The following is an 18,327-nucleotide window of genomic DNA, read 5'->3' as shown; positions in this document are numbered from 1 at the left end:
GGAATGCTGATTGGCACACAGAGGGATTTGGGTCCTGTTCAATCAAGATGTGACTGTAGAAAATTGAGGTGGTATAACTGTGTGGTTCCTATGGGAATAGAAATTCCTTGGCCAGAATGGCAAACTTTTATTTTGAAATCCTTTGGGCTCCACTTAGAAGCCATCAAACACTTGAGAATTTATTATGACTGGACAACCTGCTGCCTCACAGTGTCAGGCCAGCGTAGTGAAAATACACAGTGACTTCTTTTAAGGTCCCAAATATGGCTTAGTTCTTCCTCTCAGAAAGCTCCCCCTAGCAGGGCCGAAAGCACAACTGTTACCTTTGCACGGGGCAGCAGCACCCACAGCTTTCCTAGCCAGTTTCACGCATCATGCTGACGCTGAGGCATCTCCTATCCAGAGTACTGAAATCGCAGTGATGACTTATGATGTGTTCTGTTTGTGCTGGCCCACAGCCCAAACTAGAAATGTATCTCAGGCTTGGCCTTCTAGATATTATCTCCAGTCATTTTAAAAGTTCATTATGCAAACCCACTCAACCTGTCCCGTTATAGTTAAGGTCAGTCAGCATTTCACGAAGGTTCGTAACGCCGCCACAAAGGCGGAGAATGCAGTTTTCAGGTTGTGGCGTAGCATGCGGGGCCTAAGGCCAAGGGTCGAGAGCTTTACTTTTTTGTTGTTTTTAAGTTAGAACCTTACTAAGTTATAGTGAAGCAAAGTACTAGCTGGTACTTTTGCTGGGGTTTTTTTTTTGGTTGGTTTTTTCAGGGCTGGCACATGACTCCTTTGAATGTAGCTATACCCTATATCTGAAGAATTCCTAGGTCCATGGATTTATTTATCATTCTAGCACTCAGCTGAAGATGAGGAGGTAGTCAAAAAAAATCAGCATTATGAAATTAGGGCAGGAGAAGATCAAGGGAGGCAGGAGCAAGCTTAGACATATTTCTCTAAGATTTGGGGCTCAATTTTCAAGCCAATTTGTGTCCTTTTAAATTTCACTTGCAAGAATTTGTTTATGTCAAAATCAAGTCTTTATTCTTATGGGTGCGTTTCTGCTCATAATTTCTAAATATGGTAATCCCCCTCTTAGCCATGGAGAATATGTTCCAATACATGGATGACTGAAACTGCAGATACATACTATGGGCCCTTTACATACTATGCTTTTTCCTGTACTTCCATACCTTTTCACTTAAGGGAAGCACTTTGTGGTTTCTCTTTAACATGGACAAATTGCCAGCAACACTATTCTTGTGCTCTGTGGCTGTTATGAAGTCAGATAAGGGCGACCTGAGCACAGGCACTGCAATAAGGCCACAGTCTCTCTGATAACTGAGAGGGCGACGAAGGGACTGTCCAGGTGGGTGGCACGGACAGCATGGGGGCCCTGTACAAAGGGATGGTTCACACCCTGGGTGGGAGAGAATGAGATGGCAGGAGATTTCATCACATGCTTCGGAATGGTGCACAATTTAACATTTATGAATCGTTTATTTCTGTAATTGTTCATTTAATTTTTTTTTCCGACTATAGTGGACTATGAGTAAATGAAGCTGTGGTAAGCAAAACCACAGATAAGAGGGGACTACCATATTCTTATTATTACTAAATTTCAATGAAACATGCACCCATGATGCATGTTTCAACATACATGCACCCATGCACTTCATGTTTCAACATGAAGTAATGAAAGTAACAAGACTCCACAAGAGTTTATAACTAGAAAATAATTCCCTGTGTAACCTTGTGGTCAGTTGCCAGTGATCCAATTACAATAGATAACCTGCTCTTCAAGTAAAACTAAGGGCTGCTGAAGATCATCTGGGGAGATTCAGGGGTGTTGATAGTGGAGGAAGAATGGCAGCAGGGTATAAACTAGTAGGTTGAGAAGGGGCACGTTGAGAGTGGGTGTCAAATAGAACTGGGTTCCAGCCCCAGCTGTGATGCGCCTAGCTGTGGGCTATCTTCCTTAAAATGGGGTTAGGAATGCCTACATACATCACAGTGTTTCTTGAGAGTATAACATGTAGTAATATATGTAAAGTGACTGATGGAATCAGTGTTCAACATGTTTGATCCTCTCTTTTCCTACCTTTATTAATCATAGGTGGGGCTCAAAGCAATCTAAGTGTTGGGGGTCAGCCACTCTCATTCTCTGTAGATCTTAAATACTTAGGAAGGAAAAGTCGTTTCCCTGAGCTTGTAAGAGTCTATTTACACACAACTGGTCTACTTGTAAAAATGAGCCGTACATTCAAACAAGCCTCTAGGTAGGAAGTTCTCTTAAACTCCTTTGAGTTGCTATGTGTGCTTACCCTGCTTCCTAAGGAAAGACCTACGAAGGCAGCTGCCTTTACTCACTAATCCAAAGTTTTAGGGGGGTTTTGTTCTAAGTGCACATTTGCCAAACCATTTCTGATGTATGTGCATTTCCTCCCCCCAAAGCAGCTGCATTTTTGACTATTTGTTGTCTCTGGTCCTGTGGACACTCTTTAAACCCACTCTTGTTACTCGGAGGTCATCAGCTGCAGCTCGGCCTGTCACGTCAGTATCTGAGCTCTTAAGAAACTTCGAGTGTTAGGACAGGGCCCAGCCCAGCATGGCACAGCCCTTCTTTTCTTTTGACATGTATATGATGCCTGTGGACTACAGCAGCTTCGTCCAGGCAGAAAACGTTTATCTTTGTTGAGCCATCTTTCTGCCTGATTGGGGATGTAGGTTTGAAACTGGGGAGTCCAAGGTAGAAGTTTGGGTTGGAGATGCAGTTTCAACTCTTTTATCGTTAACATGGCCTTAGCAACATGCTTAAAGTCTCAGTTTTGTTTTTTCTTTTTCCTTCTGAACAATGGGGATTGTAGTGGAGGATCGACCTGGAGGGTTTTTAAAAAATATTTTATTTATTTATCTTTAGAGGGGAAGGGAAGGAGAGAGGAAGAGAAACATCAATGTATGGTTGCTTCTTGTGCGTCCCCTGCTGGGAACTGGACCCTGCTGGGAATTGGCCTGCAACCCAGGCATGTGCCCTGACGGGGAGTCAAACCGCGATCGTCTGGTTCGCAAGCCCATGCTCAATCCACTGAGCTACACCAGCCAGGGCTCCGGCCTGGAGATTTTTGAGAGTGAAAGCTGGGCTCAACAGGAAGCCAGGTGAGAACTGGTGGTCAGGAAATGTTAGCTATGGTGACTGTAGCCAGCTGTTCTCTTGTTGACTGCTCAGGAGAATCATTTGAAGACCGTCTAAAAAAAAATGCTTTACCTGGACTGCACCTAGGATCAATTAAATTAGAATCCCTAGGGTTGAGCCCCAGGTATCAGTGTTTTGTTTTGATTTTTATTTCCAAGAGGATAGCGATGTTCAGTGAGGGTTGGGATCTCTGGCTCTAGCTTATTACAGCTCCCTAGAGTGAAAGCTTTGGAAGTTTCAGGATTATCTTCTTTAACCTCCACAACACTACTGAGCATTTAACAATGATTAGCCCCACTTTGCAGTTGAGGAAACTGAGACTTGGAGATGTTAAATAATAGCAAGTGAGGGATGGTACTCAGATAAGGAGCCAAGCAGTTCAACTCCAGAGCTATGTTCTTAACAACCATGCTGCATCTGCTATCATGAACAGTGGGAACTGTGGGAACTAAGGTCCAGTAAGTGGGGCCACTCAGTGGCCTCAGGCTCTCTCCATACCTTCAGCTTACTGACCTGCTCCCCATGTGTTTGGAACTTCCCAGCAGCCCCACGTCCGATAACGAACTGTGGTTATTCAGAAGTCCCCTGCTATTTCCACTGATTTTTATTAAATGCAGCTTGTGGCTCAGACTCAAGAATGCACAAGCCGATTTAGATTACGTTTTGCATTGAGTTTATTAAGATAAAAAATATTTCCCGAGATAGTGAGTCAGAAGTATTTATGGTGAAGTGTGCTGAAAGTGAATGCAGGTTGATAGCGTGAACAGAATGTTCTCTCAAAGTCAAACGTGATGACCTAACTGTGTTTGGCAGCCTTCCTTTATGTTTAGCTAAGCATTTTATTTCATGTCAGGAACCTCCTCCCTCTTCTGAAAAGGATCAGTCCTGTAGGAGACTGGGATTTTGGCATGTTCCTCTTTGATACCAAGGCCCAGGCCCTGAGCCTAATTGTGACTGGCTCCCTGGCTGGGTTACCATGGCAAAGGGCTGTTAAACTCTTTATATTTCAGTCTCTCTCACCTGTCAAAACGGGAATATGACTCTTGGCCCCGCCTTTCTCCCTGAGGAGAGTGGGAGGGCACTTTGAAAATTAAGTAATAAATGTTGGGAGGGATTTGTGGATGTGACGTCTTGTCAAACGGGTAAGTAATAAATGGGGTGTCACCGAAGCTCATTTGCCCAAAATACACTTGAGCCTTCCATTTACTTGATCAACCAGCATTTATTAAATGCCTATGAAGTTCACAATAACATATGGAGTGCTGAGGGAAATACAAAAAGAAAAAAAAGAGGAAATAGAGTCTCAATTCCCAGAGAGCTCATAAACTTCTCTTTTCTCGCAGTTCACTTTTTAGGTTGGTTAAGCGTCAGTATGAACGCTGCCCGTGCTGTATTGAAAACGCTCATTCCAGATGATGACTTCCAGTTACGTCATATGTAACCAGTAGTGATTTAGTTGTTCTCGGTACCGGTGGGTATTGTCACGTGCTGGAAGGACTCATAAAAAGAGCAAGAATATTCTGTGGTCTTGGTTAGAGGTGATGGGGGACAACGAAAGACTACAGTCTGAGTTTATTGGGAAACGGTGCCTCGGCTAACAGTACGGCCTTTGTGTCCCAGGCCTTGGGTCTGCATCCCGGCTCTGCCACTTTCTAGCGGCCTGACTTGAGCAACGTGACCTCTCTGTGTCCCATTTCCTTATCTCGGAAATGGTGGTAATGATAGTGTCTAACCCATAGGATTGTTTCTAAGGTTAACTAAACTAATGGGTGCAGGGTGCTTCAAATGGTGCCTGGTGCCTCATAAATGCTCAAAAAAACCCCGTTAGCTGTGATGATCACGTTTTATAGGCAACAGGGAAGATGGCGGCACTAACAGAAGGCTGTCGTTTCATTTTTCTATGTTATGAAATATCAAAATGTTTGTGTTGCATCCCAAACTTTCACCCAGATCTATCACAGTCACTTAGGATTACTCCCAAATCCCAAGCTGCTGACTCAGAAATAGAAAAGAGGCCATGCAAAGCCTCTCTCTGGCTTCTGGTACTTAATTCCGAGAGCCTCACACTAGACCAGGACCCAGAGGGATGGAGAAGGTGCTCTGTTTTTGTTTTGTGGGAGGCAGCAAAAGTTATGTTCAGGAAGAGGTGTCTTTGCTTGGAGTTTATTTAGCACAGGTTCGCTGTGGGAATATAATTTTACAAGCCAGTGCATACAGGATAATATCTCTTACTGAGCAAAATAAAGAAATAACATACTCCAAACAACTACAGAGGAATTACACTATTGTTCTAGGCAAGAGGAAGTGAAGGAATAAAGTTCAAATTTAATATGAGCTGCACCTTTTTATAGGAGGTGGCATTGGGCAGAGTGGTCAAACAACCAAAGAGCCAATTTTCCCTGTTGCCACTGCAAAAGAAAAAGTCCCATTTGCTAGAGCACGTTGCTAGGGAAAAAAGACGCCAGTGTAGATAGGCCTCTGATCCCTTTCCCCCAGCCTCTGCAGGGTTTATCACAACTGTCTGAATGTAGTACCTTGCCAAGACAGGAGCCAATGCCCTGAGGGTCTTCAGAGAGTTTTTAGGTTTTGCCCAAACCAAACTCTGAGATATATTGTCCTCACAAACTCTCAGTATTTTATAGTCTAAATATCCTTTTGCCTAGTTGCTTCTTCACCTGTTCTTATCCATAGGCCCCCGGGGGGCCCTCCATGGCTTGCCGCAGATTGCTTATCAAGGACAACAGATGTAGAATGATGACATCCTGGTATGACTTAGTTCATTCTTATATCAAAGCAATGTGGAATGATGACATACTGACACAGCTTACTTCATACTTATATCAAAGCCACTTTTTTTCTTTGTCATAAACAAATTGGATTAAAACAACTCCACTTAGGTCATAAACAGGTGGATTTGAAATCGAACCTGTTATACAACGGGAGGGCACTGAGATGGAAAGAGCACTGAGCTTGGAGTCCGAATCCTGGCTTTGCCTTCTGTTTGCAGAGATGGGTCTGGGATGGGTCTTCAAGTCCCCTGAACCACAGCTGACCCATCCAGACTGTGCAGAGCAGTGTTGGGTGGAACTGCTGGGGCCCCAGCACAGATCAGTACAGTGTTAACACACTAAGAAATTGTGCTAGAACTCGTATTCTTCACCATCATGCACCTGTAGTTTGTCTGGGTTTTTTTAACCCAATTGGACTTAAGACGATCTTTAATGATGTGTTAGAAATCACTAGCTTAATTAAATCTTGACCCTTGAGGACATGCTTTTAGTATTCCCTAGATGGAACACTCCTGCTGAAGTGCTGAAGTCCTACGGTTGTCACAAAGAAAAACATTTGAGTTGTGAGTTGAACTAGTCATCTTTTTACTTGAAAGAATGACTGATAATCAAACTATAGTTCTTCTGGAGTATTTTTGAAAACAAAATGAACCTGTTATATTAATTAAACAGGAAATGATACTAATTGCCAATAATAGAATTTGAACTTCCAAGAAAAAAATAAAATTTGGGAAAACAGTTGGCCACCACCGCGAGCTTGACACTTCCCAGTCCTTACCGATGGGGTGGTGGTGATGTTGATGGATATGACTTTTCTACATCGCAGGACTAAATGTGTCCGCATTCAGAAGCTCTCCTTAATTCAGAGCCGTGTTTTGTAAATGGGCGGTGTAAAGTCATGCGTGGGTGAAAGACATCGAAAGGGCAGGATAAACCAGTTCGTGTAAATGTAACCGATTATGAAAAGCTCTTTGATATGCCTTCAGATTCCACATTGCAAATAGCCTTTAAAAACTATCACTTGATGAATTTTGTTATAGTATCAAGAAAGAATGTCCTAAATTATCTGGAAGTCTGTTCAGATACCCCTCCCCTTATCCAACTGTGTGGGGCCTGAATTCCTTCAGATATTTTCCTCAGAATGACATACCTCAACAGATTGAATACAGAAAGAAGAGACTCCAGCTGTCTGCTTTTAGGCGAAGTAACAGGTAGACAACAATAGAAAGCAATGCCACTCTTATTTGGATTTTTCATTAAAATGTATTCATGTTAACAAGTAATAACTTTTCAATAATTTATTGTTTTCAAAATTATCTGTTTGGAGTACTCAATATTTTAAAGCGTATATAGGGATCCTAAAACTAAAAGTTTGAGAACTTCTATCCTGGAACATGGACTCTGGAGTCAGAATATTTTTTAATTGTATTTTTAGAACAGTTTTAGGTTCACAGCGAAATTGAGAGGAAGACACAGATTTTCCATATACCTCCTGCCCCACATATAAGTAGCCTCCCCCACGAGCAACAGCCCCACCCAGATGGTACATCTGTTAGAACTGATGCACCTACACTGACACATAATCCCCCAAATACCTTAGTTTCCATTACTGGTCACTCTCGGTGTTGCCTTTTTCAGAGCATCATATAGTTAAAATCGTACAGTATGCAACCTTTTCAAATTGGCTTCTTTCACTTAGTATTATGCATTTAAGTTTCCTTCATGCCTTTCTGTGGCATAATAGCTCATTTCCTTTGGATGCTAAATAATGTATTTCATGGCTGCACTACATTTTGTCCTTCCACCTACTGAGGGACATCTCGTTTGCATCCAAGTTTTGGCAGTTAAATGAATAAAGCTACAAACATATGTGTGCAGGGTTTTGTGTGAACATAGTTTTCAAGTCCTTTGGGTAAATGCCAAGGATAAAGATTGCTGTATCAGATGGTATGAGTATGTTTAGTTTTGGAAGAAACTTGTCAAATTGTTTTTTCAAAGTGGCTGTACCATTATTCATTTGCCTCAGCAATGAGTGACAGTTTCTGTTGTTCCGTGACTTTGTCAGCATTTGGTTAAACTGAGGTATCCAGAGTTTAAGTAACTTGCTCAAGGTCGCACGGTTAGGTCGAGGAAGACTCAGATTCAAACACAGTCAATCAAGTTCCAGAACCTGTATTATGAAGTATTAACCACTTTGCTTATATTAGCATTGCTGCATGATTGCCATTTGTACGTTTCTTTCCTACAAGGGGTGCATAAGTAGTTAGCCATTTGCTAGATATGAGGTGGGACTTTAAAGTCATAAAAACAGCTCCGTAAAGCCACCTGTCAATTACTCTCTTTATTCTCTAGGTGTCCTTGAAACCTCTTAGGAACACGTGTGCTTATGATCTATGAGCAGACACATCCATGCATTGAATATACATAGTTATATAGACTGTAGAAACATGTCCAAAGGCAGAGATCAGAATGCAAATGTAAAGAAGTAAGGCATTGGCAAAGTCACTTATGGGCTCCTGATTGTGTCGTGAAGGATGATTCTTCATTGGCTTAAGTGAGATAAAAACTGTCACTACAGTAACACATGGGTGACGGTCGTGCTCAGTCTGTTTTCCACCACACACACCTGATAAGTGCATTCGTACTCGTCATACTGGGCTGCCCAGAATTAGATAATGCCCCTCCCTAGTTTTTTCATGGAAAATTAAAGCAATTAATGAATCACTTATTTTCAGCATTTAGGAAAGCATTTTATAGGTAGTTAGGTGGTTAAACTTAGCCATTTACCTGTCTTAAAAAGAAAGGCTATGTTTCAAAAATTTACATTAAATTCAACAAATTTATTATGCTCTGTCCAATACTGTAGCTACTTGCCAAATGTGTGTATTAAAATTTAAAATTCAGTTCCCTCGCCTCTGTAGCCAGCTACCAATTAGATAATGCAGGCTATAGAACATTCCCACGGTCACAGAAAGTCCGATTGGACAATGCTGCTAGATAGTAGGACACATTGAAGTTGCAGTGATAACCAGAATTTTCCAGATGCCTGTCCTTATGGGCATATGGTCCTGCAGAGCAGACAGCCCCTTAGAAAGCCCTCCCAGGTTGGGGGTCAGAAAGGGGCAGAGGCTAACAGGAAGGTATGGAAGGGGGCATCTACCCAAGGATGTGTGGTCAGGAAAATGAAGCCAAAGAGAACTCCATCTACATGAGTAACAGACCAATTTAAAAGACACATTAAACTTAAGTTTTTAAAAGTAAGTTATTTTCTCACCTTTCTATAATTAATGTCAGTATGATGTTTAAAATATTATATTATTGAAGAATAAACAAATAACATTTATTATTTTTTTAATGTTAATTGTTGTTCAAGTACAGTTTTCTGCCTTTTACTCCCATCCCAACCCATTTGTACTTGTTCCTGTAAACCCTTCCCCTTTTCTCCTGAAATTCCCTCCCCTCTTCCCTCTGGACACTGTCAGCCTGTTCTCTATTTCAGTGTCTTTAGTTATATTTTGCTTGTTTGATTGTTTTATTGTTTAGGTGCCTGTTAAAGGTGAGATCATGTGGTATTTGTCTTTCACCATCTGGCTTATTTCACTCAGCATAATGTTTTCCAGTTCCATCCATGCTGATGCAAAGGGTAGGAGCTCCTTCTTTCTTTCTGCTGCATAGAATTCCATTGCGTAAATGTACCATAGTTTTTTTATCCATTTATTTACTGATGGGCACCTAGGTTGCTTCCAGCACTTGGCTATTGTAAATTGTACTGCTATGAATATTGGGGTGCGTAGGTTCTTTTGGATTGGTGTTTCAGGGTTCTTAGGGTATAATCACAGCAGCGGAATTGCCGGACCAGAAGGCGAATCCATTTTTAGTTTTCTTAGAAAATTCCATACTGTTTTCCATAGTAGTTGTACCAGTCTGCAATCCCACCAACAGTGAACTAGGGTTCCCTTTTCCCCACATCATCTCCAACACTTGTTGTTTGTTGCTTTGTTTCTGATGGCCATTCTGACTGGTGTGAAGTGGTATCTCACTGTAGTTTTAATTTGCGTCTCTCTGATAGCTAGTGATATTGAACATCTTTTCATGTGTCTCTGGATGCTTTGTATGTCCTCCTTGGAGAAGAGTCTGTTCAAGTCCTTCGCCTACTTTTTAATTGGGTTGCTTGTCTTCTTAGAGTGGAGTCATGTAAGTTCTTTGTGTATTTTGGAGATGAAACCCTTGTCTGAGGTATCATTTGCAACTATGTTTTCCCATACGATTGGTTCTCTTTTTAATATTGTTTTCTTTAGCCATGCAGAAGCTTTTTATTTTAAAGAGATCCCATTTGTTTATTCTTTCCTTTATTTCCCTTGCTCTAGGGGACATATCAGTAAAAATGTTGCTGTGTGAAATATCTGAGATTTTCCCACCTATGTTCTCCTCTAGGACTTTAATGGTGTTACAGCTTATATTTAAGTCTTTTATCCACCTTGAATTTATTTTTGTGTATGGTGTAAGTTGGTGCTTGAGTTTCTTTTCTTTTCTTTTCTTTTTTTTGCACATAGCTGTCCATTTCTCCCAACAACATTTGTTGAAGAAGCTATTTTTACTCCCTTTTATGTTGCTGCCCCCTTGGTCAAATATTAATTGACCATAAAGACTTGGGTTTATTTCTGGGCTTTCTGTTCTGTTCCACTGGTCCATGTGTCTGTTTTGATGCCAGTACCAGGCTGTTTTGATTACAGTGGCTTTGTAATACAGTTTGGTATCAGGTATTGTGATCCCTCCTACTTTGCTCTTCTTTCTCAAAATTGCAGCTGCTATTCGTGGTCTTTTGTAGTTCCATATAAATTTTTGAAGTGTTTGTTCTATGTCTGTGAAATATGCCATTGGTACTTTAATAGGTATTGCATTGAATCTGTAAATTGCTTTGGGTAGTATGGACATTTTGATAATGTTAATTCTTCCAATCCATGAACTTGGTATATGTTTCCAATTGTGTCTTCCTTGATTTCTTTCTTCAGTGTTGTGTAGTTTTCTGCATACAGGTCTTTTACCTCTTTGGTTAGGTTTATTCCTAGGTATTTTATTTTTATTTTTGCTATATTGAATGGGATTTTTTCTTGATGTTTGCTTCTGCTGTTTCATTGTTGGTATACAAAAATGCCTTTGATTTCTGGATATTGACTTTGTATCCCACTATTTTGCCAAATTCATTTATTAGGTTGAGTAGCTTTGGGGTGGAGTCTGTAGGATTTTCTAGGTACACTATCATGTCATATGCAAACAGTGACAGTTTTGTTTCCTCCTTTCCAATTTGGATGCCTTTTCTTTTCTTGTCTGATCACTGTGGCTAAAACTTCCAATACTATATTGAATAGAAGTGGTGGAAGTGAACAACCGTGTCTTGTTCCTGTTCTTAGTGGAAAAGCTTTTAGTTTTTGTCCATTGAATATGATGTTGGCTGTAGGTCTCTCATATATGGCCTTTATTATATTAAGGAATGCTCCCTCTATTCCCACTTTGCTGAGTGTTTTTATCATAAATGGGTGATGTACCTTATCAAATGCTTTTTCCACATCTATTGATATGACCATGTGGTTTTTGTCCTTGCTTTTGTTTATGTGGTGTATTACATTTACTGATTTGCAAATGTTGAACCATCCTTGCATCCCTGGGATGAATCCCACTTGATCATGGTGTATGATCTTTTTAATGTATTGTTGGATATGGTTTGCCAATATTTTGTTGAAGATTTTAGCATCTATGTTCATCAGTGATATTGGCTTGATGTTTTCTTTCTTTGTTGTGTCTTTATCTGGTTTTGGGATTAGGATGATGCTGGCTTCATAAAAGAGTTTGGGAGTCTTCCATCATTTTGAATTTTTTGGAATAATCTGTGAAGGATAGGGGTTAGCTGTTCCTTAAATATTTTGTAGAATTCTCCTGTGAATTCATGTGGTCCAGGGCTTTTGTGTGTCAGGAGGTTCTTTTTTTATTACTGCTTCCATTTCTTCTGCTGTTATTGGTCTGGACTTAAATAAAATTGATTTTATTATTAAAATATTTATTGTGATAAATCTCAAAAGAAGCCAGTGCAAAATATACATGCAGTATAATTCCATTTACTTCAAATTCTAGAACAGGCAAAATAGTCTTTGGTGGTAGGAATTTGAGCTGTAGTTGCCTGGAAGTGGGGGCAGGAGAGTGGGCAGGAGCTTGGCTACCAAGGTTCCTGAGGCTGCCTTCTGGGGTATGGAGGCTGTTCTGTATCTCAGCAGACACATTGGTTACAGGAGTGTATGCATTTACCACTACTCATGGGACTGTATAATTAAGATCAATACAATTCCTGGAATATAAATTATTTCTCAAGAATTCATTGCATAGCCCTGGCGCAGTAGCGTACCTGGTGAGAGTGCCATCCCGTACACCAAAACGTTGTGGGCTTGACTCCTGCTCGTTCTCAGGTCAGCCCGCAATTTCATAATCCTTGTATTATCACTGGAAGGAAGATTCCTGACATCTTTCCTCATCTTGTGCCATGTGGACAGGTCCTCAAGTAACATCATTTCTTTCCTCATGGTTTCACTATGATGTTGAGGAGATGCCATAGGAACTGAACTCTTGCTTATATCAATTAGCCTATGGTAAATTTGGTTTAGTTATACGTTGAATCCCTTAAAGGTACAGGACCTATCGATAACATCAAGTGACTTACTGTAAATAATATTGCTTCTGCTTTTCTAGTTTTTTTTATGCTTTCTTTCTTATCAAAACTGTACAAGCTAGAAGGATCTTTGCCAGAATGTGAAGAATGGTGTTATTTGGGGGTGGGGAGATATGAGGTGAATTTTACTTCTTTTTCTTCTTCACTGTATTGTTTGACTCTATAACAAGGACCAAGTATCTTCTTTTTTAATACCCTGAAACACAACAGCTCATTTTGGCTGGTCCTGGAGAGTGCATGTCTCTATGGGTGCCATCTAGTCATTTGAAAACTTTGAGGGTTTATACCATGGGTAGTAACACATTTCCTTCCAAGCCACAGGCTCTGTGGGCGATTGTTTAACATCCATGGGGTCTTTGTAAATGGATAATTTCATGCCTTGTCTGTCTCCCTTACGCTGCTCCTGTTCAATCTCTCTGTGGTCCGGGGGCAGCATGGAGTAGATTTGGGGTGCTCGAAAGTGTTTTCCAGCAGTCTGCACCTCTCACCTGCCTCCTCCACCCTGTGCTCACAGATTCTTACCTGACCCTCGATGAACCCATGAATAACATCACCACATCCCTGGGGCAGACGGCAGAACTGCACTGCAAAGTCTCTGGGAATCCACCTCCCACCATCCGCTGGTTCAAAAATGATGCGCCTGTGGTCCAGGAGCCCCGGAGGATCTCTTTTCGGGCAACCAACTACGGCTCTCGGCTGCGGATTAGAAACCTGGACACCACAGACACGGGCTACTTCCAGTGCGTGGCGACCAACGGCAAGAAGGTGGTTTCTACCACTGGAGTCTTGTTTGTCAAGTTCGGTAAGCAGCCTCCTACTGGGAAAGGCCTTTGGCCCTCAGCTGCCACGGGGGTGGGGTGGGAGAGAGGGAGCCCATACTGAGACTGCGCTATGTGCCCAGCAACCCTAAGGCCAGCACAGTGGCACGCATTTCACAAATAAGAAACCCAAGGAAGGCCCAGTAGCTGCCTACCATGCTTAGGGTTGCCCAGCTAAGTAACCAACAGAGCAGGCGTGGAGCCCCGGTCTGTCTGATCCCGCAGCCCCTGCCGCAAACCCCCACGCCAGTGAGAGAGAAGTTGGACAGATTTATAGCATGCATGCCCCGTTTCTGTCCTGCTGCCCTCAGAGAGCCCTGCTGTTGCGATCAGTGTCCTGGAGCCGTCACTCGGCCTCCCACTGGAAACTCACTGCATCCTGTAAGGACGCCCATCCCCCTGACTCATTTTTAGCACTTGAATTAGGGTCTTTTTCAGGCCCCGAACTGCGGGATACAGTCAGGTTCTCACTGGTAGGCCTTTTTGTAGAGGTGGTTGCTTCCCAGAAAATAATAAATCCCAGAAAAATAAGTTAACACCTGGAGGGGGTTGAGAACTTTAATCAGTGATGGTTTGACTGTACTTATGCCCACCATCCATTAATCCAGGCTGACTGTTTCCTTTGTTTTTCTCTCACTCTTTCAGGGCCCCCTCCCACCGCAAGTCCAGGGACCTCGTAAGTACTTGTCTCTTCTTTCTTGTCGTTTCTAAGTGTCTCTCCAGAGAGTTTTAGGGAAAAGCAATGTCCACTGCTTGGACCAAAGCACAGTGTTACTGGATTTCATCCTGTTTTGCTTTTTCCCGGATACAAAGATTCACAGGAAGCCAGCTCTGCCATAATCCCGGGTGTGGTGATGCTGACTCTAAATGGCCAAAGCAAAGATCTACTTGCATTTCTTATTTAAAGATTAACCTAACATTATTTACAGTAACTAATATGATAAAATCAACAAAATAATACAGTGCTGTCTTAAGAACTTGAACTCTGGCCTTTAGCTTCGCAGGGCCTGTTTTGCGTTTCTGCAGGCGTGTCTGGTGCTTTAGTCATTGACCAGGTCAACAATTAGGTGATCATTTCATCTTTATTCCCTTTAAGAACTCAGAGGCAGGAGTTCTGACTCACATAGGAGAAGAAGGCCCTGTGACTGGGTTAAGAATTATACAAAGTTTGATTCATTTTGAGTCCCTTGTTAGTGGCGTCTAAAGGTCTGATTTCTTTCACTAACTTTAGTGTTGATTCATTTGTCTTTTTATCTGGCTAAGGGATTCTCTTTTTTTGCTCCAGAGTGTCCACTTGGTGTATTTTTTATGTGTATTTTTATTTTGGTGAGGGAGACCCATTTGTTAAAGCTCTTGGTCCTCAAGAAAATATATTTTATATTTTGTAGACTTCTGAGATAAAATTCTCTGGGCTCTGCCATGAGAACATCCAGATGTCTGACCTAGACGGTACCCGTGGCGAACGTAGCTGCACTTTATTTGCTCTAGTCCCCTCTGTGCCACTAATTACAGCGTGGGATGCTTTACTATGTTTGCGTGTGCCCAGAGGCCCAGTGGCCCACAATCTCATTAATAAAATCGGTAATGGGCAAAAATAAGCGTTGGCCATCAGCCACACTGTTCTATTTCGTCAGCTGGTTAGAGGCCACTGTAAAAGAAACCTTTCCAATTACCCAAGTGCTAATTGCATCCTACTTGCCTGCGTAGAAAATGCTGATTGATCTAAAACAGGTCAGAAGTTTTGGTCACTCTGCCTTGCATTTCTTGAAGTTACTCTTTTTTTTAACTTCACAATTGGTTGATATGCGGAATCCTTTTGAAGTCTTATTTAAACAAAGATTACAACTTCTGCTACTTGCTGTAAATATGCTTCCCACCCTAGTGCCTTGTTTGTTCCTGTTAATCTGTGTTTCCAATGTGGTTGATAATCTGCATCCCAGGTCGCGTATTGCAGTTCACCAATCTGCCTTTATTATTCATTCAGCGCTGGGCTGGTTGACTTTCTGCCTGTTGTATTTACATCAGAAAGTTTCTTTTTTTATTATCAAAATTATTTTTAAACACGTCCTTTCTTTTTAAAGTGTTTTTTTTTTTTTTTTTTGGCTACCACCTTTCTGATGAACCCAATCTGTTTCACACGGTTTTGAATTTTATATAAAGATGGTGCAGTAGTTTGCCCTTATTCATGGGGGTACATTCCAAGACCCCCACTGGATGCCTGAAACCACAGATAGTTCTGAGCCCTATCTATGATGTTTTTCCCTAAACATACGAACACCTAATACAGCTCCTCTTTGGCATATCCAAGATGCCAGCACCACCACCGGTGCTCTCTGGAGCCGTTATTAAGTAAAATAAGGGTTCCTCGAAGCACTTGCAGTGCCAGGATAGTTGGCCTGGTAGCCAAGATGGGCAACTAAAGGATGAAAGGGCAGGTGGCGCATACAGCGTGGGCACCATGAACAAAGGGATGATTCAAGTTCTGGGCAGCATGAGGGGGAACGGTGTGCAATTTAAAACTTTTGGCTTTCTGGAAGTTTTTCTGGTATTTCTGGAATTTTCCATTTAATATTTTTGGACCAAGTTTGACCGAGGGTAGCTGAAACTGTGGAAAGCAAAATCGCAGATAAGGGAGTGCTGACCACTGTGTATCGCTTTCGTGAGCTGGTGTCTACGGACAGGGTGTTGAAGTTTTTAAAGATGCTGAACTATAGCTAAAAGTATCCTTGGATGTCAGGCACCTCTGTTTTATCTTAGCTCCCATTATCCGTTGTGTTAGTCAGGCAAGAGCCTGAAATGTATAGCAGCCATTTTTGCTAAGAGGGAGCCACAATAAGATGCAGTTGAAGTTGAAAATCCCGAGGGACTTCTGGCAGTTCAATCTTCACCTGTGTTGTGGCATTGCCAGTTGGCGTTTCGATACCCTGCTTTCTCTTTCCCCAACAGCATATCCCACTTTTTTTTTCTTAGCTGCCACTACTTAATCCCGTCTCTAAGAATTCCTCTCCTCCTAAGACTAACTCCCAAAGAGAATGCCCGTTCCCTCCCTCATCCTCATAGTCTCCAACAAGCAGCCAAACCCTACTAAAATGGGACAGGTAGAACAGAACAAAATAATAGTCGTGGGGAACATCACAACACTTAGGTTGCTCCAAAAGTCTTTTGTCAAATTGTACAGTATTTTTTTCCAAGACAGGAGTGAAGTGGTTATAAAATTGCTGTTTATTTTAAGGTAGCATGGCAGAGTCACTGCAAGGAAATCAAATGAAAGTCCATGGCACTGCCCTAATGTGTGAACAGTGAAATTTAGGTGTATGGTGAGACGTGGTGAGAGCTAAGTGCCATGCGAGGCCACAGGGCTGGCTACACAACCCCCGCTGGGAAGGGCTCGCCCCTCAGGACTGTGGCCCAGGGAGGCAAAGCATCTGAGGTACTTGTCACTCCCTCTAGGGGCTGCATTGGGTTTTCACGTGAAGCTTATGGGACGCGTTTTAGTTTGCAGTAGGAGCAAGTTTGAGACATTCGTAGTTTGGCTTCTGTTCATAGCTGCAGGCTTTATTTCCTTCTGTCATTGCTGGGCCCCGGCCCACCTCTAACAATTGCAGGGCCTGGGGCCTGAGTGCAGGTGGAGGCCCACATACCACACTTCTAAATATTTAAAAGTTATAAATCAAGCAAGCAAACTGTTAGGTGAAATATGTTCTATCCTCCCACGTTGACAAATATACCTTCATAATGACAAAATAAAAAATATATGCAGAGTTATTTATGGTTTTTATCTGACTGAAAGCCAGGAACTATCCAAAATGACTGCTTTAGTCGTTATCATGCACATATCAGTGTTCTGTTAATGGGCCAGAGATGTTATATATAATTCGTAGATTGTTATATATTCCATTAAAATTTTTATGACCTTCATTTCAGCAAAATGAGTACCCATGTTGCTTTACACAAGAGTTTTACTTAGTGTGTATTTTTTGGACAACAATGCCAAATTAGACAAACTTTCTTGACACACTGTAATTCTTATTTTGTAAAGTGAATTTTAATTTTGAAAAATTGTCCTTCCCTGAGCCAGTAGCAGATATAATTCTCAATGAACTTCCTAAAGCAGTACTTAAATTTCCTAAGAATTTTAGGAAATGAACAAAGAAATTTGTATATCATGTTCAAATAGTAATGGAGTTGTGTGATAAATAATCATTACTGCAGAATATATTTCAAAGTACAATTTCATCATAAAATCAGCATCCTACTTTTCACGTTATCCTATATATGTATATGTTTGAGGGTCATATGAATTGTTTAATGTATTGGGCTGCTGGAATCAACTCCCACAGCTGAGTGAATGGCTTAGACAAAAAGTTTGTCTCCTAGTTCTGGAGGCTAGAAGTGCAAGGTCAAGAGTAGGCAGTGTTGGTCCCTTCTGAGGGCAGTGAGGAAGACTTTCCTCTGGTGATTGGCCAGCATTCTTTGGCTTGTAGAAACATTGCCATAATTTCTGCCTCAATATTCACATGGCATTTCCCGTGCGTGTGTTTCTTTGAATCTCCTCTGTTTATGAAGACACCAGTCATACCGTGCTAGGGCCCACCCCAATAACGTCACTGTAACTTGGCTACCTCTGTCAAGACCTTGTTTCCAAGTAAGGTCACCTTCCAAGATACTGAGTATTAGGACTTCAACATAGGGGTTTGGAGGGTGACACAATTCCACCTATAACAATATTGCAAGATTTTTCTCAGCCATGTGAAATGCTTGCAAGTATTACTCTCATGTCTGAGAACCTTAAAGCACTGATTGCAGTATAAA

General features: G+C 41.6%; 1 protein-coding gene across 1 annotated transcript in view; it reads left to right on the top strand.

The window, feature by feature from the left end:
* Window positions 1–18,327, top strand: part of ROR1 (receptor tyrosine kinase like orphan receptor 1) — a 384,982-nt gene that overhangs the window by 243,994 nt on the left and 122,661 nt on the right. Inside the window, exons 3-4 of the mRNA XM_037043417.1 lie at window positions 13,212–13,499; window positions 14,161–14,191. Coding sequence (XP_036899312.1) covers window positions 13,212–13,499; window positions 14,161–14,191 — 319 coding nt within the window. The remainder of the gene's footprint in view (window positions 1–13,211; window positions 13,500–14,160; window positions 14,192–18,327) is intronic.

Source organism: Sturnira hondurensis, unplaced genomic scaffold (genome assembly GCF_014824575.4).
Source record: "Sturnira hondurensis isolate 20B ecotype Veracruz unplaced genomic scaffold, ASM1482457v3 Scaffold0000648, whole genome shotgun sequence".
NCBI lineage: Eukaryota > Metazoa > Chordata > Mammalia > Chiroptera > Phyllostomidae > Sturnira > Sturnira hondurensis.
The sequence above is the reverse complement of the archived record's forward strand: the minus strand, read 5'-3'. Positions and strand labels throughout refer to the sequence as shown.